The sequence below is a fragment of the Chrysemys picta genome, chromosome 13 (assembly GCF_011386835.1).
Source record: "Chrysemys picta bellii isolate R12L10 chromosome 13, ASM1138683v2, whole genome shotgun sequence".
Taxonomy (NCBI): domain Eukaryota; kingdom Metazoa; phylum Chordata; order Testudines; family Emydidae; genus Chrysemys; species Chrysemys picta.
In genome coordinates, this window is record NC_088803.1 from 35,627,158 (window position 1) to 35,651,376 (window position 24,219).

Here is a 24,219-nt window from a genome sequence, read left to right on the forward strand (position 1 = left end):
AGCTCTGACTAGGGTGTCATAAGTGAAAAGGTGCATTATTGATTACTAACATTTCTGCAGGCAAACTGAGTCTTTGCCCAAGAGAGGCCAACAACTGAAACAGCAAAACTAGCTGTGATTGAGAAGGGAGGGTAGGATGAAGAACATGATATTTTCTAGTCAAGATAATGGCATTTCACTGGTGTACAGAGCAATTGATATTATTTTGTTTGTAACCTTTAATACCTTTTGTACCAAAGGATTTTTATGTAAATATAGCAAACTAACCCACTCACTACTATTGGAATCCCTCCCGTTCACAGGAGTTGCCATACTTGATAGACCTAGTAGAGGGGTAGCCATGTTAGTCTGGATCTGTAAAAAGCAACAGAGTCCTGGGGCACCTTTAAGGCTAACAGATGTATTGGAGCATAAACCTTCGCGAGTGAATACCCACTTCATCAGACACATGCGTCTGCCGAAGTGGGTATTCACCCACGAAAGCTGATGCTCCAATACATCTGTTAGTCTTAAAGGTGCCACAGGACTCTCTGTTGCTTTCGATAGACCTAGGCTCTGAGCTAGTCTAGTATTGTGGCTCCTAGGGTGGCCAGCACTAGATGCTTTACTTCATATCTGCTTAGTGTGACATTCTTACATCTTCTGTAATCAGTCCCCCACACTAGCTCTTGATCTCAATGAGTTGCACAATTTGGTTGGATTTCACGGAATGTCCCTTTGTTCCTGTGTTAAGAGGCAGGGAGAACAGAAACTCCCACTCTGCCATCTCTTTAACATTCACTTTTCCATATTTTATATCCCCTCTTATCTCCTTTCTAAGTTTAATGATCCCACTCTTTTCAGTCTCATGTTTTTCCAGTTTCTCCCCCCAGTCATTCTTGGGGCCCTTCTCTCATTTTCCTTTATTTCTGCAATATCCTTTTTGAGATGGAGTGACCAGTACTACACTCAGTATTCCAGATGAGGCTGCACCAGTGATCTCTGTTACATGGGAAATAAATTACACAGAAAGAATGTTAAGGTTGCAGAATCAAGCACTGAAGTTAGGAAATGCCAGAATTAAGGTTGACAGTACAGTCTTACCTTAGCACCCCATGTCATTGTGCATTCATTAGTCTATAATTACATGATCACATTCCCCCCTCACCCAAACAGCATTCAGCAGAGGCAGACCCCCAGCATGGAACCTGCCAAACTATAGCTGTTTGGGCAAAGATACAAGCAACTGAAGGAATGTGTCAGGCAACCTTAATTATAGGCAGCACTACCTACTGTGCCTAGAAGAACCAAGCAAGACAGCGATTTATTTTTTTCCCTCTCCGAGGCACATCACTTTGCATTTATCAACACAGAGCTTCATTTGCCCATTCACCTAGCTTGGTTACATCTCTGAAGTTCCTCACAGTCCTCCCTGGTCTTGACTAACAGACAACTGTGTCATCTACAAATTTTACTGCTTCATGGCTCCCCCCGCTTTCCAAATAATTAATAAGATACATTAAAACACTGGACCTAATACAGAGTCTTGGGGCAGCCTGCTGTTAGCCTTTTGCTAGGATGAAAACTGACCATTCAGTCCTACCCTTTTCTGTCTCCTAGTCAGTTTTCAGGAACATAGGCCTCTGAGCCAACCATCTCTCCTTATTGCTGAAGATCAGCCTTAGGTCTAATCACTTTTACCGCCATTTGTACAGAAGAAACAATTTCTTCTTGAAAGAAAGACAGTGACAAGCACATAGTGAGGGTGGATGTATCAGCTGTTTATGGTGTCAACCACAAGAACAAATAAAACATTACAGAACCAAATAGAACTTACTAAAAATGACAAGCTCTGATGATTTGTTATCTCGTGGAACACTACAACTGAATCAATCGTGTCTCCCTCGCCACTCACAAGGAGAGGTTGTCATTCTACCACGTGCCCCCCTTGTTAACATTTTCACTACCTGCTGTCAGCAGTGAGGATTGCCAGAAGAGAGCTCACATGGACAGTGTTACATAGATGCAGTTCATTTATGGGGAAAAATCATTTTGCAAAGTTTTTGATGCACAAAGAAAAAGTAACGCTGGGCTTTGAATGCAAGTCAGTGTCACTGTCTGTACACAGAAAAAATAAATAAATGTTTCCAATATATGTGGTGATGCATGTCAGGGTTGTAGTTGCTTTATCTTCAGAGCCAAGCATTCTTCACAGTCCCTCCTCTACAACAAATATACACTTTAGACATGTCAGACACAAAAGCTCAGTCTAAGTTAGCCTAGAGTTCACATACCAATACTGAACTTGAATTAAGTGACCAGTGAGAGCAAGCAAACTGCATGACCAAACTTTATCTTACAAAGGGGTGCCTAGAAGTTCTGCACATTTGTTTTCGGTTACCAAACAGGGAGGCTGGACGCTTCTGCTGGAGTTGTACTGGGATGGGGCATGATCACTGCTAATAGATCCAGATTAGAGGCTCTAAGATTCTAAGGAGAATAATAGGTTAAGCCAGCGGTTCTTAAACTGTGGTCAGGACCCCTAAGTGGGCCAAGACCCCATTTTAATGGGGTCACCAGGGTGGCATTCGACTTGCTGGGGCAAAAGCTGAAGCCTGAGCCCCACCGCCCAAGGGCTTCAACCCTGAGTGGTGGGGTTCAAGTTACAGACTCCGGGGCTGAAGCTCTTGGCTGTTGCTTTGTCCCTCTGCCTGAGGTGGTGGGGCTCGGGCAGACACTGGCTTCAGTCCCCCCTCCTGGGGTCGTGTAGTAATTTTTTCTGTCAGAAGTGGGTCACGGAGCAATGAAGTTTGAGAACCACTGGGTTAAGCTATACTGCGATCCCATGTAAAGGCATCAGGAATGATTGCATCAGATTCCATGAGGGCTACAAGAAAAGCCAGATTGCTTTATTTTTCACCTCCAAGTTGCCTCCCCAGATTTACATTGAAATTAACTGCTTAGCATTAATTTTTCTCCGGTACAATCATCAAGTTTTGGAAAATAGCAGGAGGCATTGGTTCATATAAAGGAATTAAGCTTGAAGTAAGGGTCCAAGACAAATAAAACACACCCATTGCTTTCCCAAGTCCAACTTGACTGATCTTGACAAGACTTCTCTGGTGCTAACATTCCAGGCAGAAAGGGACCCTTCTCCATATTATACCCTGCCACGAGACCAGCTTCTGCACAGCCTTCCACACCTACCTGGGTCTCATAGGAGGAATGTTGCAGCACTGCTGTTAAGCGATGATTCGGTAGCCTGGTGTGCTTGGAGCACTGCAACCGCTTCCTCGATCTCACAAAGCAAAGCACAAGGGTGGAGAGAAGTTTAGTTGCTCTGACACCTGGAAGCTTCCTACACAGGTAACAGTCAGGATACTCAAGGCTCCCAACTTGATCTTATTATAGCTGTCCCTTCCAAGAGGCAAATTAGTTACCAGGGCTGCTATGTTTCATCAACATTGTATTTACATTAGATTATTTTTATTTTAAAGTCTGATTCCCCACTGCCTCAAAACCCAGAAGTCACACTCACTCAGACACTAGGTGAGTTCTACTGTAGCCAGTTCCTAGGTCTATGTGGAGTTCTGCCTTCTGTAATAACCTCAGAGGAGTCCCGCAACTATCTCGAGCACGATATGGACAGTCAATGGCAGTTTGGCAGTAGCTATCAGGACATGCGTCCCACATGCTCCTGCTGATCTATTCAGCAGACAACAACCCACCTCCCTTTTCATACAGCTCTGTGCAGTTGGGGCACTTTGATGTCTTCTGAAGTGCCTGGTATTGGCCACTGAGACACTCTTCCTAAGTAGATGAACCAGCAGTCTGATCCTACCTGATAAACCCCATGTTCCTTTTAAAAAGGGGAGGCAGGTGAAAAATATTAATCCTGCCTCCAGCAGCAACAGAATACAGCCAATCCATTCAGGACAGAGGTTTTGGATGGGACCCAATGGCCAAGCATACACCAGATATGCAAGAAAAATATGAAAAATTTCACACAGGGCCAGTATTTTACCAGCTCAAAATTCAGAATAAAGGGGTCACTTCTCAGGGTACGTCTACACTACCCGCTGGATCGGCAGGTAGCGATCGATATATCGGGGATCGATTTATCGCGTGTAGTGTAGATGCGATAAATTGATCCCCGCTCACTCTCCCGTCGACTGCTGAACTCCAGCGGCGCAAGAGGCGGAAGCAAAGTCGACAGGCGAGCCGCGGCCATCGATCCCGCGCCACGAGGACGCGAAGTAAGTGATTTTAATTCCATCTAAGATACGTCAACTTCAGTGTAGACCAGGCCTCAAACTGAACGTGTCAGACAGGATTGGAGTTTGCAGCAGTCTCAGATTTTGCAGATTCATTTTCATGCTATCCAGGTTCCTTTATGGGCTCTCTCTTATGGGAGTGATATTACAGGACTGGAGAAAGCAAAACATGTAGACCTGATGACCTACAGCTTCTAAAAAGTGCTAAAGGAAATAGCTGACAGCAGAATTTGCCTTCTGAGAGCATGTTGCCAATGACTACAAGCAAAGTCGCCAGGATCTTGTATTATTACAGACTGACTGAATGGCTTTTGACACTTCTTAGCACAATATATAATCATAGGATCTCTAGGAACTCAGCTCTGTGTGAACAAAACCCTATAAATCTGCTCTTGTGTCACCTTCACTTTATGATCATGGACCTTGGAATCCAAGATTTAAACCAGCAAGAATGGTCTCATTTTCAGGAGAGGAGGCCTGGAGTTACTTCACTTGTTCAGGGAATATGCAAGCCCATGTATACCCCTCTCTATCTGATTTGTTCTATCCCTTTGCTTTCTGTGCTTTGCCAAGTAGCTGCCAGCCAACTGTCCACAAACAGGTTCCAGACACCCTCCAAATAACTGAGAACTAAGTGGTTCCTTTAAGGTTTTACATGTGAACAAAACAGTCGTACTTAAACTCAGACTAAAATGAATACAATGGAAGCTGCTTCCATCACACGTGCTGGGAAATTGGGGGTTTCAGGTGGAAGCATGTCCATATCATACAGCCAAAGCACAGTTTGGAATGGACACATCCACATCGAAGAGATTCCAAACTGGAATAGCAGGGGATGTTTGCAGGACTGAGATGCCATGGCCAAGCTGTGCGGGGGGCGGGACCTAGTACAGCACCAACACATACTCTATCTGGCTGTAGCCAGTGCTGATATTTCCATAAAGCACTGGATTCACTCAAAAATGCCCCAAACATTTAAGGACTGTGTATACTATACAGAGCCTGACCCCCAAGCCCAGGATGAATTTGACATGGGTTTAGTGAAGGATTAAAAACATAAAAAATATGTTGAATAAGACCACCAAACATTCAGACACAACAAGTCTCTGTCTTTGACTTCTGGATATCCCTATGCTATCTTCACTGTGGGACATCTCTTTGAAGCAAATCGTGTACTGCTCCAAGTCACTTAACTCTCTCCAATCCCTCTGGTCTCAACTCTCCCAGCTTCTGGTTACACCCAGCCAGTATTCCAATCTGACTTTACGAGTCCTCATCTCTCCTACATGCACATTGACTGTTCTCAAGAAGACCTAAGAATCCTGGACTTTCCTTATGGGAAAGAATCAGCCAAGCTATCATCCATTCTTGATCACTGAGTATTTTGTCTCTAACAAGTGGGATTTTTTTAAAAAGTCCTTCAGTTAATTGATTGCCAAACTTCACAGCTTTGTAAAGGCCAGCGTGGCCATTACTCAGAGGGTTCCAAACATTTGTAGCCAAGAACAAACATGGAGCGTGTCCAGGCTAGCCTTGATGTGCTAAGTTCCTAGAGCTAATTGGCAATCAGTTAATGAGAGGTACAAAATGCTCCTGTAGAGAGACACTGAAAGAACGAATCCTTGATTCTGCTTCTGCTGAAATCCTTATTTCTGCCTCTACTTCTGCAATATCTTCCCAATGTTTCTAGAACTCTGCTCTCTAAACTTCCAGGGCATTCAGAATGCTGCAATCTTTACTGTCTTGACCCAGAAAACTCGGACATTCCCTGCCTCAACTCCCACACCCACTGGCTTCCTGGCCATCTCCAAATGGATTTCAAAATTGGTCTCCTAGCTTCCGGACAGCTGCTGCACTCTAGCCTGGCCTCTTCTCCTCCCACAGTTCTGGGGAGTGAGGGGAAGGGGTGGCACTGTCACTTGAGCTGCTGATTTATCTGGAGCTGTATCTGCTTTTCATCTCTCTCCCTAAAACACTGCTGACCCATACCTCCCTGCCTCCATCTTCCCATCCCTGCAGCCCCTCTACACACATACATTTGTTAGCAGCTTTACTCTTTGCAGCACCAGATTCTTTCCCTTTGTGACGTGCATTGCATTGGAAACATTCATTCTTTAGAGCGTTGGCTACTTCCTACCTTGGAGTGGAGGGATTCTGGCGATTCCAGCATAAGCAGCAGCTCCGAGTTATCAATCTCCAGCAGCATTCCTGTGATCTTCCCAGCCAAGGAGGCGTGCATGGCATGGATTAGGGGGTAAAGGCGTTCACCTGGTCACAACATCAAGGATAGCCTTACACATTATGGAAAAATCCAAGGCGACTTCAAACCATTTCGATTCAATATCCTCTCTCCAGCCCTATCCCTCCTGAGTCCCAGCTCTGATCTTCTCTCATCAGGGTAGGAGGGGTACAGATCAAGGAGATCACTGTTCACACACCAATGCTTTGCTGCAGCAGTGTTCGCAGGCACCCAGATACCATGTTCCAAGAAAGCTTCCAAGTCCCGCTGGGGGTGCAAATGCACAATCAGGGACATTACCACTAGTTACATCTTTCTTGACATTGAACCATGGTGAGAGAATCTGCTGCTAAGTTGAGGGGCCAGGAACAAAGACTTATACCAGGCAGGTGCTGCGCAAGCTTCCCCCACACAGCTCTGCCAATACCCCTCAGTGCTGGGCACCACACACAGCTTTGCCAATGCCCCTCAGTCCCGAGCACAGCCATATGCCTCCCTGCAGCTGTTCCATTCCTGGGCCTCTCTTGAGCAGAGAATATGCACAGATTGGGACCTGGATGACTTCAAGACTGACAGTGAGCCCGGTGGGTTTAAGAGAAAGCTGAACTCAAAGCCTGCTGAAGTTAAAGGGCTGATGCCCTGACTCACTGTGCCATTCGGCTTCCCAAGAAAAGAGTCAGACATGGCTGCCAGCCAGTCACATTGTGCAAAATGGAGATGGTGTCAACACACAGCTGCTGAGACCTGTTCTACTTGTATGCTGCACGGGGCTGATTCTGGTTCCCAGCCTCTTGCTGCTTGAACAGGAGAAAAACTGAGTGTAGAAGCATCTCCAGCTGCAGCTCTTCAATCCTGCTGTTTCGCACTAGCCCCCATAAATCTGAAAGCCTTGGATTAAAACGCTTCTAGCTATGACAACAGGGTGATGCTTAGGAGACCTCATAGGGAAAAAAGTTTGGAGGACTCTGGGGATTAACAAGAGGCATAGTTGCTGCTTCCTTTACAGTCTGTCATTGGGACACGCAGGCCAGAACCAGAGCCAGAGCCAGACTGCTAGAAAGGAACTAGGTCAGCTTCTCTATCCTGCAAGAACTGTGGTCCCATCTGCAAATGGAAGTGGGTTTGGAACAAAGTTACTCAGGTGTCATAGTCACTAACTGTGAAGTGCCATCCAGAGCTAAGTAATGTGTGAACAGCAACCAGTTTCACTGGCTCAAGAAAGGGAGAAAGGCAGCTTTACCTAGGTGCAGAGATACTAACCAATTAGTCGAGTGAGGAGCCCTGTGGAGCTCCTCCACGAAGACTGCGTGGAGCACTTGCACTGACTTTATTGGTAGTGTTTCTGGTTGGCATCCTTTCGTCTGTGAGCGATGGCGGGAATTGGTAATGTTTCTAACGCGCTGAAAACAGGCCAAAAAAAAGGTTGCAAAGGCCATGTTTTGGTAGGGTCATGAAAATAACCAGCGTCGCTAGCATTTCTCCGGTGGAACTAGAATTTAGTAATCAAGAAACACAGCATCGCAGCAGATGGCAGCTCAGGGAGAGCTTCCTGGCCCCCAGGGTTCAGGCTAGCAGGCTTTCAGCATGCATGCTGTAGAGAGAACACATGCCAGGGAGCAAGGCTGCTGGCTGAAACGTGTTGCAGCTGGGCTGTATTGAAAGTGCAGCAAGAATGGAGGAAGGGAGAACAGCACATTTCTGACCCACCGTGAAGGGTACTGGGAGAAGGGCGGTATGGAGAGTATTAAGAGTGTCTATTTCTAAGGGAGCTTGCTTGGAGTACCAGTCTAGTGATGGAGGAATGGTCTCTGCTCAATTCTATCTCTGGATGGCCCAAGTACCTTAGGCAAGTGCTCTACCCATGGAATCGACAGCCAGGCAAGTCTCGCTGTAGCTAAGCTCTTTATAGCCTAACAAAGATCCGGATGCAACGTCTCTGCACGGCTTGTGCTCATGCACCGGCACCAGCTGCTCAGTCAGCGGAAAGTGCCAGACTCCATGTGAAATTGAACACTTTGGCAGAGCCTGATCGCCTGCTGGAGACAGCCCCTATGAGGTAAACAGCTGATTGACAGGCCCCCAAACCTTGACAGCAGCAGTGAAGTGTCTCTTTGAAATTCAGGGGAGCCTGAAACATTGTCACCCGGCAGAGCGGGCAGGGTGGAGCTCTCCTTCGTGTTCAGAGCTCACAGGCTTTCCCTTAGCCTGGCCCAGGTTGCAGTGACCCATCGCACCCCTCCCACGGGTTATGGAACAAAGAACTACAAGCAAGAGCACCCCACAACAGCCCAGATTCAACAAGAGTTTGTCTCCAAGGCAACAGAAACAATCGCACAGGTTGTGGAAATCCCACAAGTGCCACATACGGGGCTAGGATGAAACCTTGGGCTTGTTGACATGCAATGCACACACAGTGCAGCAACACAGCCAGCAACAGCTCCAGTAGGTTACTATCCTCCTTCTACCGGGTGTAAAGGAACAGCTTCACCGGCACCTACCTAGCATTTGCTTCTGCTCCTGAGGAGGAGCTGCAGCGAGCATGGATGCAGTCAGAGGCTCCTGCCCATGAATATGAACAGCAGGTTCTCCAGCCTGAACAAAGCACAAGGGATAGAATCACTCAGAACAGCAGGAAGCAGCATCTGGGTTAATCAAGGCGCGCAAGTCATATTTGAGAAGCAAGGATTCGGGGAAGAAGGGCACGTCTATTGGGAGGGCTTGGTAGTTACAGCCCCTTTTCATCTGGGGATCCCAATGATTAGCCTTAACCCCTGTGAGGAAGGCAAGTCAGGGCTGGATTAAGGCAATCCATGGCCTAGGCACATCAGGTGGCCTGGTCTCCACCTAAAATGTTGGTTGACCTAACTATGTCACTCAGGGCTGGAAAAAATTTCACAGCAATGGAAAAAACCCCTTCCACCGATGCAGGAGGCTTTATAGCTGTGCTGCTGTAGCATAGACACGGCCCGTGTCCCTGCCCAGAGAGGCAGGGCAGCAGCATGGGTCCCACTTATCAGCCCCTTCACTAGGAGCGGCAACAGAGGCCTGTTCTCCACACCAAAAGGCAGGAGTGGCAGTGGGGGGAGGCTTGCTTACCCAGCAGCAGTCCGGATGCGTGTGTGGGGGTGAGGGGTTGTGCCTGCTGCCCTCTCCTGCCACACAGCTCTCAGCTGGAGTGGGGCTGGCAGGGCCCCTCAGAGCAGTGGGGTACGCCACTGAAGTGCACTGGGGACTATTCACACCTCTGCGAGCTAGTGTGTAGGGAGCCTAAAGCAATGAGACTTCGCTTGACTCAGGTTTTCAAGCTTTTATTCACAATCATGAGGCTAGAAAGTTAATTTCAGCTTTCATTAAAAAAAATAAAATAAAATAAAAAATAGTGGTATAATCACACAACTCCAGCAGCTGGATCCCTAAGCAGGAACCTGTAGTGCCTAGGCCTTAATCCAGCCCCAAGGCAAGTTACCCCCATTTTGCAGATGAGAAGCCCGAGCTGCGCTGATTGTGAGTTGCCCATGGTCACACACGAATCAATGGCAGAGCCAGAAGTGGCCCCCCAAGAGCCTGGAATCCCAGTTCCCTGCCCTCATCACTAGAGCACAGCTCCGTTAAATCGCTGGCTTCCTTCAGGGCCACCCGCACCCGGGGGCTTCCAGACAGCATCTCTCTAAAAGGCACAAGAGACTTGTTTTTAGCATTGCTGAAAGCCATTTGAGGAGTCCCATTTTCAGTACTAGAGGAAGAGCTTCCCCATTCCCACAGAGGAGGAGATACTCAATTCCAGCTTTGCTACCAGCATTAAGAAACAACTCTTCTAAGTGGCAAGGGCCTGGCAGTTTCCAACCAGGCAGATAAAAGAGAGCGGAGTCAGAATACAAAGAGAATCTTTACGCTTCAGGAGGGAGACTAAACTCCATCTGCTCTCCCCTCCCCACACTGGGGACTCCCAGTATCTGGGCTCGCCAGATTTGGCCCAGCTGATGGTCTCCATGGAGAGTGAGGGATGCACCAACGTATCAAATGGAGCAGACTACAGCACATAGATGAGGCATCCACACAAGGCACTAGACCCAGCATGCAATGCTTTGCATTGATCTGAGTTGTCTGGCTGGTAAAGTCAAGATGCAGCTCTGTATGATTGGGTGCCTGCCTTTCCTATCTACAGGCTGAACAGCCAGATGGCAGTGCTCAGTGGGCAATGCTTTAGCCACCCTGTCCTCTAACAGGACCATGCAAGATAGAGCAACTCCCTAAAGGTTAGGGTTACCAACTGTCTAATCACACAAACACAAACACCCCGGCCTTGCCCCTTCCCTGGGGCTCTGCCCAGGCCCCGCCCCTTCTCAGAGGCCCGTCCCACTCACTCTATCCCTGCTTGCTCTCTCCCACCCTCGCTCACTTTCACCTGGCTGGGGCAGAGGGCTGGGGTGCAGAAGAGGGTGTGGGGTGCAAGCTCTGGCCGGGCAGCGCTTACCTCGGGCGGCTCCCAGTCGGCAGCACAGCAGGGCTAAGGCAGGCTCCCTGCCTGCCCTGGCCCCGCGCCTCTCCCAGAAATGGCCGGCACATCCCTGGGGAGTGGAGGGGGATAGAGGTTGCCACATGCTGCCCCTGCTTGCAGGCACTGCCCCTGCAGCTCCCAATGACCACAGTTCCCGGCCACTGGGAGCTGCAGAGTCTGCGCTCAGGCAGTGCATGGAGACCCCGGCCCATCCTCAGGGGCTGCAGGGATGTGCCAGCTGCTTCCGGGAGCGGTGCGGGGTCAGGGCAGGCAGGAAGCCTGCCTTAGCCTGCTGTGCCGCTGGACTTTTAGGGGCCTAAAATCTTCTGATTTGATTTCAGTATCCTCCAGGAGATAGAGCCCGATTCCGGGATACTCCCGGCGAAACCAGGAGGGTTGGCAGCCCTACTAGAGGTGCGAGTCCATCCTTCCTCCACCCCCACCAGAAACTCTTTAGCAGCAGCAGAGTTCTCATCAAATGCAAATGGGAACACCAAAGGCCTTTCGGAACTTGGCCGCCATCTTTGCACTGCAGGGGCTCAGGAAACACAGGCTAGTTTTGAAATGGCCACAGTTCCGCATTCTATTCCGCTTATCCCTCCCTGTGACTCTCTAGCAGATCGCTGGGTCCTGCCCCTGCTTCAGCATCTCTAGGACAAAATCCTGTGAATGGGTTACCTGTTGTACCAGCATAGGTGCCACGCTTCCCATCGGCTGGATGTTCCTCACTGCTGAGGAGTACTTATACTGTGGCACGCCCCGCGGCAGGGATGGTGAGGTGGGTGCACGCGCACCAAGCGTCTGGGTCCCTATGTTGGCTGGAAGAGACACAGGAACATTAGCAAGGAAGCGACGTGCCAATAAGCGTCTGCACATGATTTAACTCTACACCTGCCAAGAGTGTGAAAGCAGCATGCCAAGCAGGACAGGCAAAATACGCCCCTCACAACTTGAATGGCACCCACATGTTGCTTTGAAGTTCAAAAAGGCTACGTGCTCTCCTAGCGCAGAGTAATCAATCAGGGGAGTGGCGGGATGTCAACGAATGGACCTGTCTTTTTCATTCCCCACCCACAGATTGATGCCTCTCAGCATCAGCAGCTGAAGGGCAGCACCATGCCCCGGTACCAAGGAGCTTGCCCCAGGACTCCTACTGCGAATGCATCAGCGAGGATGGCACGGTGCTCACTCACAGCCGGAGCCACAGACAGCATGCTGCCATTCGTGCAGGAGCAGGAGGCTGCCCTCCTCCTGTTGTCTGCCTGACTCCGCAAAAGGAAAGTATGGAAAAAGGACAAAGAAAACTGAGGAGAAACAACAATGATGGGCCCCTCCAAACCCTCCTCCTCCCGCCTCACCCACATACGTACGTGTGGGCTGTATCCATTTCACATGGATTGTGGGGCCACCAGAACTCCCACTTCACCATTTGGGAGCAGCATTATTGCTTCCTAGTGCACCCTGCTCCAAAAACTCATTGGGGAACCACTTTCATTCCCCTCAGCTACCAGAAGCCCAGAACCCTGCCCAAGAGAATGGACTCAACAAGTGTCTCTGACACCAACTGCTTCACATTGCCTGCTCATTTAAAGAACAGAAAAGACTGAGGGCCAAATACAGGAGCAAGTCTAAGTGCCACAAGGACAAGAGAGAGAGAATGAATTTAGGCCAGTGCAATTTATTCTCTTGCCTGGCACCTCCAGCCAGTAAATTACATATCTTAGACAACCTCAGGCTCGTACCTCTTACCAACACGCAGCTTCTGCCTCACCCCCTTTACACATCACCTAGAATTTGGCCAACTAAGTCCGAGTGTGAGACTGACCTGGTGTAACTCTCACACTAAGGAGCCAGAAATGCAGAGAGTAGCAAGGAAAGCAACTAAGTCCTACATACACATTACCTCCGAATCTGGCCCTCAGATTCTGCTGTTGAACCTGCTCAACTCTCCACCACCACTTCACTTATGCTAGTGAAAAGTGTCTGACAAGCCACTGAGTCTCTCTTATAGGTATCCTTTGACTTGGATACCTAACACAAGAGGCCAAGACAGTCAAACCCCATTCCCCAATCCTGCAGAAGCAAGAGCTGCATGTCAGTAGGTAAGCCCAGAGGGGATGAACTAGATGCAGTCATGGGCAGGCACTCATTGCTCAGAGGAAACCCTGAGAGCAAGAGCTAAGTCAAATCTAAAGGCACAAGATAAGCACGGAGCAGTTTCAGACCATTCATCCCTGTCAGTCTCTACTATAAGCACTGGCAATTTCTATTTTACTTGAAATCTGAAAACCTTTGTTGTTGTTTAACTGGAAACATTAAAAACCACTTCCTTTGTCCAGGGAATCCCTTTAAATCTGTTTTTGCCTGGAGAACACACACTGCCTGAATGTTAAATCTAGAACTGTGGTCATTACTACTGAACTGCACATGGTGGAACCAATCAGGATCAGGGTCCTTTTGTGCTAGGCACCGACCTGAAGACGACAACATTCCCTGAACTACAAACCCATGCACTACTAGTGCTGTCTGAGGCCTTGTCTACACTACGCATGAAAGTCTTTCTAACCTACACAATTTGAGTTACGTGAATAGCGTAACTCAAGTCAACGTAGCTTAGATCTACTTACCGCGGGGTCCACGCTACTACTCCCCTGACTCTTCTCGATCCGGTGGAGTACAGGAGTCAATGGGAGAGCGATCAGTGGTCGATTTAGCGGGTCTTCACTAGACCCGCTAAATCAACTGTCGATCCTCCGGTAAGTTTAGACAAGCCTTAAGTCCCGTGAGTCCATTGGGGACACGGCACACTACACCATTCTACTGCAAGCTTTTGGGGTGAATTTTTACCTACACTCCAACTTCGAAGGGAGAGAAGGCAAGATTTTCAAAATCCTCCTTCCCCACACCACCATTAATAGGCTCAGTAGAATTCAATTTCTATTTCTTTATTTTTATAATGTTGACAGGTAATATCAATGTTTACTGGGAAAGATTTAAATTTCCACAGGTACGGGAAATTATTTAATGACAGTAGATGTTGAGATTCAAAAAGTTAAGTTTTATAAATTACAAATTGTCAACATCACATGTCAAACTAGACAAAGTCATTAGCTGGAAATCAAATTCTAATAAGTTCTCAAGCAGCATTTTTCTAGTTTTGCCTATCTGCAATTTTGATCATTAGTAGTGGAAATATTTCTGTCAGTCTGTGTGTGTACTGTGAAATCGACATTTATCAACAAAAATCAAATCCTCCCAAGCCTACCCATGAACAACTGCACAAGCCAACCCCTCCTCCAAAAGGCAGAGAGAGAGAGAAAGAAACAAGATTGTGGCCAACGCCCTCCTGGACACACATTCACTAGATACTTGTAACCCACTGCCTCCTTGACTTACCCACTCTCTGGGCATGCGGTGGCACTCGGGGCACCTGGGTAGATGCCTGTCTCATGGTGCTGATGTTGGATAGCAGGCGCCTGGGTGGAGCTGCAGCCCTCAGGATTGGGGTAGCCGTGTGGTAGGCGGCTGTAACGATTGAACACATTGTAAATTTCCCGATGAAGACGCGGAAGGAAACGTCTGTGCTGGGATGTGAGCCCGAAAGGCAGTGTTTACCAGTAGGGTGAGAGAACGAAGGGTTTGACACGCAGACAAGAGGGGACGCCTTTTCGCTTACTCTGTGCAATGCAGGCAGCTTTGTTTCCCAAAACTTATTGCCTGCAGGTGACCCACCAGCCAACCGTTTCCCCCTAGCTGCATGGTTTGTGCTGCTTTTAGAGAGCGTTCAGTCCTGAACTACCCCAGCACCAGAAGGAAAAAACCAAAACCACACACCAAGCTGTGCAGAGCAGACACAAAAGCACACAGTCGCTCCCCTCCACCACACACAGACTGCCTGTCACAGGGGGTCAGAGGAGGCACAGCAGATTTAGACTCACTCACAGGGAGGCCTGGAGGGCTGCGCGCTCCACCGAGGGGCAGGACGGACTGGGGCAACTGGGCTAGGACTGTAGAAAGTAGCTCTGGTTTGTGGCTATGAAAGGAGCAGAATACAGAGTCTCTCACTCGCCAGCGTGAGTCAGTTAGTACAACCCTGCAGCAGCAGCAGCAACAGAGACCGTAACTCGGGAACTGCAGACGTGACTGGATGAACGGATCGAAGCAGAGCTCAACAGATCCCTTCATGAAATTGGCAGCAGCATGAGACAAACACTTCCATAAGTGACTGACATGCCTACAGACCCAGGACCCACTAACGCCCAGTCTGGAGGCTAGGGAAATGTTAGTACCCACGTAAGGAGGCCAGTCAGAGCTAGGATATCCTGAAGGACTGGAGTCATTTGTAACTTCTGGCACAACAATAAAGGGGGAAAGCCTCAGATGGCAAGTCTGGTGAAATCTCTAGGGGGAATCATAGCTCTGGGGTTAAAAGCAGAGGATAGGCCTGTGATAATTCAGATATTTAAACACCGAGCGTCTCAGAAATCTCTCTATAATGCCAATCACACCAATGCATTCTAGGCATTTATACCACATGCAGTGCCATGTCCTGAAGTGTTTTACAGGCCCATTTCCTGCTGCTTCCCTTCCTGTTGCCTGTACACCTTCCAAATGTCCCATTCCTCTGCTCCTCCCACTCACCTCTGCACCTTCTATGCCACCCCAACACATCAGCTCACACCCTCTCGTCTAACACACGAGCCCCTTCTCCATGTGCCTTCGCCTGCATCACACTTCTTCTGCCAGGCCTTTCAACCATAATCCACTCGGTATGCCACTCACAGCAAGCTCACTTGAATCTCACTGTCTGTACAAAGTGGCCAAGATTTTTTAAAAATGGGTGCCCAACATGGATCCGGGTGCCACTTTGGGTACCCAATTACATGGCCTGATTTTCAGAAGTGTTGAGAAGGCAGCACTGTGTGTTCCAGCACTTCTGGGGAACACAAATAAACAAACAGTCCATTCATTAAAGGGTCTACACACGGACTTAGGAGCCAGCCTTAGGCAGCCAGTTTTGAATATTTTGCCTATGGTGTTTACACACTGTACTATGTACACCAGTTAGACTGTAAGCTCTTGGGGGGCAGAGACTCTTCGAGGTTGGCAGCGTTGGGTACGCTGACAGTGCTCAACCAACAACAAGCACGCAGGGCAGACTGAGTCAGGTGAAGTGTGGCACATTAGCCCATCTGTCCATCAGGTAAGCAGAGAGATGATCAGGACAGATTCTAAGGGTAACCAATTCTGCATCAGCTTGGTGTGTCGTAGGGTGGAAGGACGGATGGGCTGAGTGGGATTTGATAGCTGCTTTCAACCACCTGAAAGGGGGTTCCAAAGAGGATGGATCTAGACCGTCTCAGTGGTACCAGATGATAGAACAAGGAGTAATGGTCTCAAGTTGCAGTGGGGGAGGTTTAGGTTGGATATTATGAAAAACTTTTTCACTAGGCGGGTGGTGAAGCACTGGAATGGGTTACCTAGGGAAGTGGTGGAATCTCCTTCCTTAGAGGTTTTTAAGGTCAGGCTTGACAAAGCCCTGGCTGGGATGATTTAGTTGGGAATTGGTCCTGCTTTGAGCAGGGGGTTGGACTAGATGACCTCCTGAGGTCCCTTCTAACCCTGATATTCTATGAGTGCTTAGAACAGAGCAGCATTCAGAATGACACCTGTAGCTCTGACATCCTTAGAATTACAATCTTTGGTTTGTCATCTTTAGGGTCCCAAAACAAGCTATTTGGTTCAATTATTCTCAGTGCTGGAGGTGCTGAGGTGCCAAAGAATCAAATACACCGCCCCTCCCACCCCCCCAGACAGGTGAGTCTGGCCCTAGGCAAGCTCCTCAGACTCCATATTAGTCCCAGAGGAGTGGACGGGGCCTCACCTGTGGGATGGCGGGCAAGAAGTACCCCGTGGGTGCCTGGAAGGAGCCAAGGAGAGGGCCAGGGAGGGCCCTCATGGTGGCCAGTCTCTGCATATACTGGTTGGTGAGAATCGCTTTTCTTTCCTCCTTTCTTTGAGCGAGGGCAACATACAAAGGCTTGGTGCTGACGATCCGTCCATTCATTTCCGTCACGGCCTTGGTAGCCTCTTCTGGGGAGGAAAAACATACAAACCCAAACCCTTTGCTGTGTCCACCCTCTGTCATCACCTAAAATTAGATTAGAACACAACAAAGTCCACTGAATGCCAGGCACTCCATCCGCGTATCACACAGAGCTGTCATCACAGGTGGGGACGTGAGCAGGGAGGGAAACAGTGGTCAGCAGCCAGCCTCCAGACTCAGAGGCAACCGACACTGTGGCCTGAGGCTCTAGGGACTGTGTGGGACTGATTTATTTCAAGCAAGGTTGGAGGCAGGAGCCCTGGGTGCAGCCATCATACAGTGCAAGTCACATGTAATAATCAAGGGTGATTTTTTCTAAGTGTCTATTTCAGGCACCTATTCCCAGCTGACTTCAAAACACAACAGCTCTAGTAGCAGTCCAGCATGCTGTCACATGTGGGTGAGGCAGGGGACATAACGGAGCTGGATTCCTGACCTGAGTTCCCCGGGCTAGCAGGGGCTGTGAGCACTGCAGAGGCAGCAGATACTCCCTGCTGCTGTGGGAGACTATAAGTGATTTATTTGCATAATCTGAAAAGCTATAGGCGAAAATGCAAGCCAGTCACAACTCAAGTGCCGGGGACTGAGGCTTACGCAGGCCCAAAGTCTAGGACTTGCTATGTTCAGTACTGGTGCCCCATAAAGCACCGCCACACCGAGATCAGTGACCATTTAGGATCTAATGCTTTGTGAATTAGACTCCCCATGGTAGCCCAGTTCTCTTACCTTTGCACTAGTAATGGTACCATATGGAGAGAACTCCTTCCTCAGCCGCTCATCATCAATACCATCATCCAGGTTCTTCACATATAAATTTACCCCCTAAGAACAGATAGGGCTATAACTAGCTTTCTCCAAAAAGGACAGCAAGCCTCGCACAATTCAGGATGGCTACAGAAGGCCCACAATAACTGTTCCATTAGGAACTTGTTCTGCTGTGTCTAACTGACACCTTCCCAGAAGACCATATTTCCAACCTACTCTATTAATACAAATCCTCCCTTTTTTCTGGGCATGAAAGAATGTGGCAGATACAGTGAAGCCACTTACTTGCCGTGGGGGTTTAGGACCACACTGGTTTTTCCCGCTCCTCACTTGTAGGTGTCGCCTATAAGACACACCCCGGAGGAGTATGTAACACAGGGAACTGGGCTGGCTTCTTTAAGGATCCAGTGCTACAAATGCAGATATATGAAATCCCAGCACGCCGGGCAAGCAAGGAGGCTCATTTCCCCGATAGAGATGCTGGCTGCCGTTGGGATTTTCAACAGCGCTCGCTCAGCAATGGGCATGCCTTTGTATCTGGAAGGTCTGACAGCTTCCCTTTGAGACTAGGAGACTCAGCAGACACATCCCACGCTGTTACTCCATCTGGCGACCATGCCAGAGAGCCAACAGGCACCTCTATTTCTTTCCCATTACCTGGTATCTGCTCACTCTTTCCTGTTTGATCTGTTCAAATTTACGCTTCAGTTCGCTCTGACGCTCCATCCTCTTCTGAGCTCGGCCAACGTACACCACCCGGCCATTGATCTGCTTCCCGTTCATGTCTGCCACAGCCTGCCAGGAGAGGATCCCAAGTCTAAGCACAAAGAGAAGCCACAGCCCCAGAACCCTCCCAACCCCCCTTTGTGTAGGCTTTATTTCTCCCCATTGCTATCAGGGATCTTTCAAAATAAAAGGTATAAAAGCAGATTTGCTTCCAAGTTTGGATTACAGGGCAGATAAGAGCTTCCCTTTGCATAGGATGACTGCCCAGACAGACTCACTGGCCACCCAAACACACGTTGTTAACAAGAAACTACAGGAATTGGAAGTTATGGAATCTTCCACACTAACAGATCGGTTAGTTGCATTTCAGCAGCTGGCACCAGTCTGCCCCTGCTCATGAGAATAAAGGCCCAGCCAGGCTTCTAAATGTCACAGACTCAATTAAATATATAAAGCAAAGACCCTCTTGCCTTCTGGGCTTCTTCGTGCTTCTCAAAGTTGACAAACCCAAACCCTTTCGAGCGACCAGTGTCGTCCATCATAACTCTGACGCTCAGCGTCTTCCCTGCAAACAGAAGAGTGCAGTGCCCTGAGAACAACCTGGAGCAGAACAATACTGTTCACCAAGGTCTCTGCTCACAGCTTGAGGAAATCACCCCTGCCCCTCTCCCCCTCCCCCATCTCCTGCTTTGGTTAACGATCACAAAGACTTTGTTAGAGGTCAGGCCAGTGCTGAGTGATGTGGGGGCAGTGGCAGCAGCACCCCATGTGTTGGGGTGACTCCAAAAATACACTGGTGCAGAATGGGGGCAATGACAAGAGTCTATTGCAGTGTGGACAGTCCCCTGCCAGCTAAGGCATCCCAACTAACAGGAGTGACACAATGCTGGTAGCAGGTAGATACAGGCACTTCAACTCACTAGCTTGGTCTCTCCAAGCCCTCCCCACAGGAACTATACAGCCAGACGAGTCATGACCCAACATATCTACTGGCTGGCACAGCAGACCTGGGTTCTATTCCTGATGCCCAAGGTTACACAGTAAGTCACAAGTTCTGGGGCCTCAGTTTCCTCATCTACAAAACTGAGAAATATCCCCATCTACCTTACTGCGAGGAATCTAGTCACAGAAACTCAGCCTTTGAGAAGCACAGATGAAAAGCACTACAGAAATGTTAGATTATTTAGTATTTCTCAAGCACCAGCAGTGTGCTCAGGGCTCGGCAACAAACAGACCTTGTTCCAAGAACTTAGGAGACAGTCACAACCCACTAGGAGACCGAGAGGAAAAAAGCAAAAGTTATTCTAAATTCAGACTAGTAATTTAAAGGGATTTAAAGGAAATTTACCTTTCTGTAACTGGATTCCATGCTCTGGCACAGCTTTGAGAAGTTCTACTCACTCACTTGCCAGGGGAGGGCAATTGTTTGTGGTTTGTTTTGAAAAGCAAGTAAGCCATCAGTCATCCTCCATCATCATGGTCAAGAGCAGATAATCAATGATTAAATTAATGACAGTTCTGCAAAGCTGCACTAGATGACTGCAGTCATTTGGAATGACTGGCGAGGTCCTCAGCTAGCTTTGTTCTTGGATAAGTGTTACCACTAAAACTATTACACCTCTACCCCGATAATAACGCGACCCGATATAACACAAATTTGGATACAACGCAGTAAAGCAGCGCTCCGGGGGGGCAGGGCTACGCACTCTGGCAGATCAAAGCAAGTTCGATATAATGTGGTTTCACCTATAACGCAGTAAGATTTTTTTGGCTCCCAAGGACAGGGTTATATCAGGGTAGAGGTGTATATAAATAAGAGAAGAGGTCTAACTCCTCACTTAGGCTCTTTCCCTTGTACATACTCCTTGGTCCCACTGCCTCCAATTCACCATCCACTGTGCAGATTTTGCTATAGAAACGCTACTCACCAAACTTGGAGAATATTTCCCGCAGTCGGTCATCATCCATATCATCCCCAAAGTTCTTGATAAAGACATTGGTGAATTCCATTGCCCGTGCCCCAAATTCTGCCTCCCGCTCTCTGCGGGATTTAAAATGGCCGACAAAGCTGCAGAAAGTAAACGGAGGCACATGAATCCTCACCATACATCCATTGGGCAGGGGAAAAAGACATGGGAGCCCACTGGTCAGTGGAGTCGCTCCTAATGGTGACTGTCGCTTTAGCACTGGTAACAACTGTGTATTTTTGCATCTCAGCAACCTGAGCAGATCTGACCTGCACACTCCCCCTATCCCCACAAACACTGGCTATTGTTACATAACATTAATGCTCCAGTAGCATCCAGAGGCCCTAGTCAGTACAGGGCCCCCCTTTGCTGGGGGCTGTACAGACACAGAACAACAGACGATCTCTGCTCCAAGGAGCGCACAATCTAAGAGCCATCCCATACCAGACATTGCTGAGGGGATCTCACCGGATCAAGCAGATCCTAAAGGAATTCAATTCTTTGCCCTCTCTCCCTCCTAGATGGTGTATGGTCTGCCCATCCTCCCTGCAGTGCCAGCTCCACCCTCAGTGGATCCCTGCCCTTGCATCCCAGCTGGGCAGTAGTGGCAATACACAGGCAGCGATCTAGAGCTCACTAGATCCAAGAACGCTGAGGTCTTTCACAGAAGGGGAGGGGAAGGGAGGGCTGGAGAAGGCTAAATCCTCTTTCCTTCACCTTATCTTAAACTGAATTCTTAGGGAGTCAGGGACCAGTACAGAGCTATGGACATCTGCGGTGCTGCATCACCAACATGATGTACGCCTGCTCTTGCCTGGACTAGGGATTTGTTCCCTCCGTGCCAGCAGTTCTCAGCCTCCATACTGCAACCCTACCAGGATCAACAGCATCATGCCAAAGCTCAGTGAAAAAAGGGCAGAAACAGCATAGGCCCTAACAGGGAACATATTTGCCCACTGAGCAATGCTGATTATGCAACACCACACTGAGCAAATACCGATAACCAAGAGTTTAGTTATTATACAAAGACCACATTCAGAGAGGGCTATCGAAGGGAGAAGCAGCACAAAGTGAGGATCCGATCCCCCCCCCCCCCACACTTACACCTTGCGGTCATTGAGCAACATCCCGTTCATGGTGTCAATGGCCCGATTCGCTGCCTCATGAGTCTCAAAGTGAACGAAGCCATAACCGCGGGATCCGTTCTCATCACAAACCACCTGCCAAGAGAGAGGCAGAGTCAGACACAGAAGAGCCTGAAAAAACAGAAGGCAGACCTCCCCACGCCCCACCTGGGGAGACCTCCCTAGCAGCCACCAACGCCAAATCCAAGTCCCATCGCCAAGGAACATTCAGCCTCACTGGCATCTGCTTTTCACCAAGCTACAATACCTAAAGCTCCATGCTCATGACACACTGTCCCGTGGGGGGATAAGAGTACAGGTCACAAGCTCAGCTCCCAGGGTTGACAGAAGCTGGAAACACCATTGAGAAAACGTGCTGAGCTCCCGAGATAGGAAGTGGTCTGCACTGCTCTCAGGAGATCCCTTCTAGCTGAGTCAGAGTGCATCAGCTCTGAAGCGAGTTGCATCCAGCCTCCTTTGCCAGCGGAAATAAAGTAGCAGCGCTCCTCCCCAAAAACCCTTTAAGTCTCCTGTTCACTTAATGGGTAAAAATGTAAAGAAAACCATACAAAGCGATGCAAAGAGAATTCAGATCTCAACCGGTTTGACAACCCTGGTGGTAAAGGGCAGGCAAGTCCTAGGATAAATCTTGTTCTTGCAGCAAAAACATATGTACCTTGCAAGAAAGGATATTCCCAAAGGCTGAGAACGTATCGTACAAGGCTTTGTTGTCAATGGAGTCGTCCAGATTCTTGATAAAGACATTCCCAACCCCTGATTTCCTGAGGCCAGGGTCTCGCTGGGACCACATGATTCGAATGGGCCGACCTTTGATCACTTCAAAATTCATGGTGTCCAAAGCCCTCTCAGCTGGCAGGAAACATGCACATTTATTATGAATAAGTGAAGACAATTACAAGGAGAGAAGAATTGTGACATGGCCTGAAATTCCACCTACTGTAACACTGGCTGTCTGCACAATCAGATTGTTACAAGGAGCAGGGAAGTGTTATTTCCTCATTGTTGGGAAAAAGACCCCATTAAATCACAACCAGAGAGGCAGCCTAGGAGCTATTTTGCAAGCCAGGTTCCAAGCCACAGTAGACACACCAGACAGTCCTCTAGTAACATGTACAACGGAGGAGTCAGGTGATAGGCTCTGTTCATGTAGCCACCCAAAGCTCATCTACAGGAATCAGAGAATCCTTTTGCCCATTAGCACTGAAGAAAACTCCCCATTTGTCATTCACAGTAAACTGGAACAACCTTAAACCTGGCTGCCCACGTTCTTTCTGCTTTGAGCAATAGAGGATTTCAGTCTCCAGTGCTACTGACCTGGCACCCTTCACCCGCTGTAACCTCATTCCAAAAATCAAAGATGTCTTAGAAGTTTTGCCATTTACTTCAGAATCATCTTAGTTAAAATGAGAACAAATCCCTGCCTAGCAGTTCTGATGCTAGAAAATGAGAGTCCCATACAGTTTATCACTGTCATCATGAACACACACATGGCAATACCGCTTTCCCCTGCTCTGCTCCCAGAGGAGGACAATCAAGTCAAATGTACCTTTGAGCGCTTGGAGGAAGGTTATTCATGCATGTTGACTTTTTCACCTGGGTAGAAAACTCAACTGTAGGGTCCCTGGTGTCTCCCCTCCCACCCTCTATCTAGGCACACACATGTGATTAGACACTCAGATACCACACTGACGGGCACCACATAAGAACCCAGCACAGATTTAGACTAGAACCAAGTGAAAACAAAGCATTAAGTCAGTATTTATTTTGAACCTGGTAGCCTTAACATGACCCATGTAATCAGCCCTCACACCCCATCCCAAACCACAGATTTAAAAGACAACTTTCCAGAGGTTACGTTTTATCAGGCTTACCATCAGCGGGCTGCTGAAAATTTATGTAGGCATAACCGAGCGATCGACGTGTGGCAACATCCCGACAAACTCTGATGGACATGATCGGTCCAGCAGGTGAGAACTTCTCATACAGCATGGCTTCGGTCACATCTGGGTGAAGATCTCCCACATACAAAGAAGCTAATGGATATCCAGGGCCACTAGCGTTCATTGTCGACCACAAAGCTTAACTTTAAAGTGAAGCAAGACCTAGTTACTTACTGTGGCACAGAAAATATTTTTGTGCCAAGATATTAGAATATGGACTTTGGTTACATGCAGCAACCACCAATTAAAGTCTCATCCCAAACCCTCAGTTGCCTAGAAAGAAGTTGGCTGCAGTGCAGAGAATAGAATCCAGAATCCATAAGTTCTCTCTAGTAACACATCAGGACTGAACTACCCTCCAGGTATACCACAGACCCAGTATTTTCAATAAGGCTTTGCTCTCACTTATATTGATAATGTAAAGCTTGAATGGTTTATGTATATTACCAGAACCCTGTTCCCCAGCTCGAGCAAGCTATACAGACAATAGGATACTCAGCTGGGGTGTTGTTCGTTATTTTAAGAGATGCCAAATGGAATTTCATTCCACGGTAAGCAAAACAACCCAATGGATTTGTAT

At 48.3% G+C, this 24,219-nt stretch overlaps 1 protein-coding gene across 6 annotated transcripts in view; it reads right to left on the reverse strand.

Moving 5' to 3' along the window:
- PABPC1L (poly(A) binding protein cytoplasmic 1 like) overlaps positions 1 to 24,219 on the reverse strand; it is a 39,431-nt gene that overhangs the window by 10,016 nt on the left and 5,196 nt on the right. Inside the window, exons 2-16 of one of the 6 annotated variants that reach the window (XM_024105052.3) lie at positions 23,571 to 23,782; positions 22,355 to 22,548; positions 21,659 to 21,774; positions 20,516 to 20,655; positions 19,058 to 19,152; positions 18,519 to 18,656; positions 17,823 to 17,918; positions 16,875 to 17,141; positions 14,933 to 15,023; positions 14,387 to 14,515; positions 11,669 to 11,808; positions 8,991 to 9,084; positions 6,391 to 6,521; positions 3,187 to 3,277; positions 1,738 to 2,202 (exon numbers count right to left, since the gene is read on the reverse strand). In XM_024105052.3, coding sequence (XP_023960820.1) covers positions 3,194 to 3,277; positions 6,391 to 6,521; positions 8,991 to 9,084; positions 11,669 to 11,808; positions 14,387 to 14,515; positions 14,933 to 15,023; positions 16,875 to 17,141; positions 17,823 to 17,918; positions 18,519 to 18,656; positions 19,058 to 19,152; positions 20,516 to 20,655; positions 21,659 to 21,774; positions 22,355 to 22,548; positions 23,571 to 23,763 — 1,908 coding nt within the window. In that variant the 5' untranslated portion in view covers positions 23,764 to 23,782 and the 3' untranslated portion in view covers positions 1,738 to 2,202; positions 3,187 to 3,193. Of the gene's footprint in view, positions 1 to 1,737; positions 2,203 to 3,186; positions 3,278 to 6,390; positions 6,522 to 8,990; positions 9,085 to 11,668; positions 11,809 to 14,386; positions 14,516 to 14,932; positions 15,024 to 16,874; positions 17,142 to 17,822; positions 17,919 to 18,518; positions 18,657 to 19,057; positions 19,153 to 20,515; positions 20,656 to 21,658; positions 21,775 to 22,354; positions 22,549 to 23,570; positions 23,783 to 24,219 lie in introns of those variants that run through there. The other 5 variants (XM_065565901.1, XM_065565902.1, XR_006176388.2 and 2 more) reach the window with 5 other exon arrangements.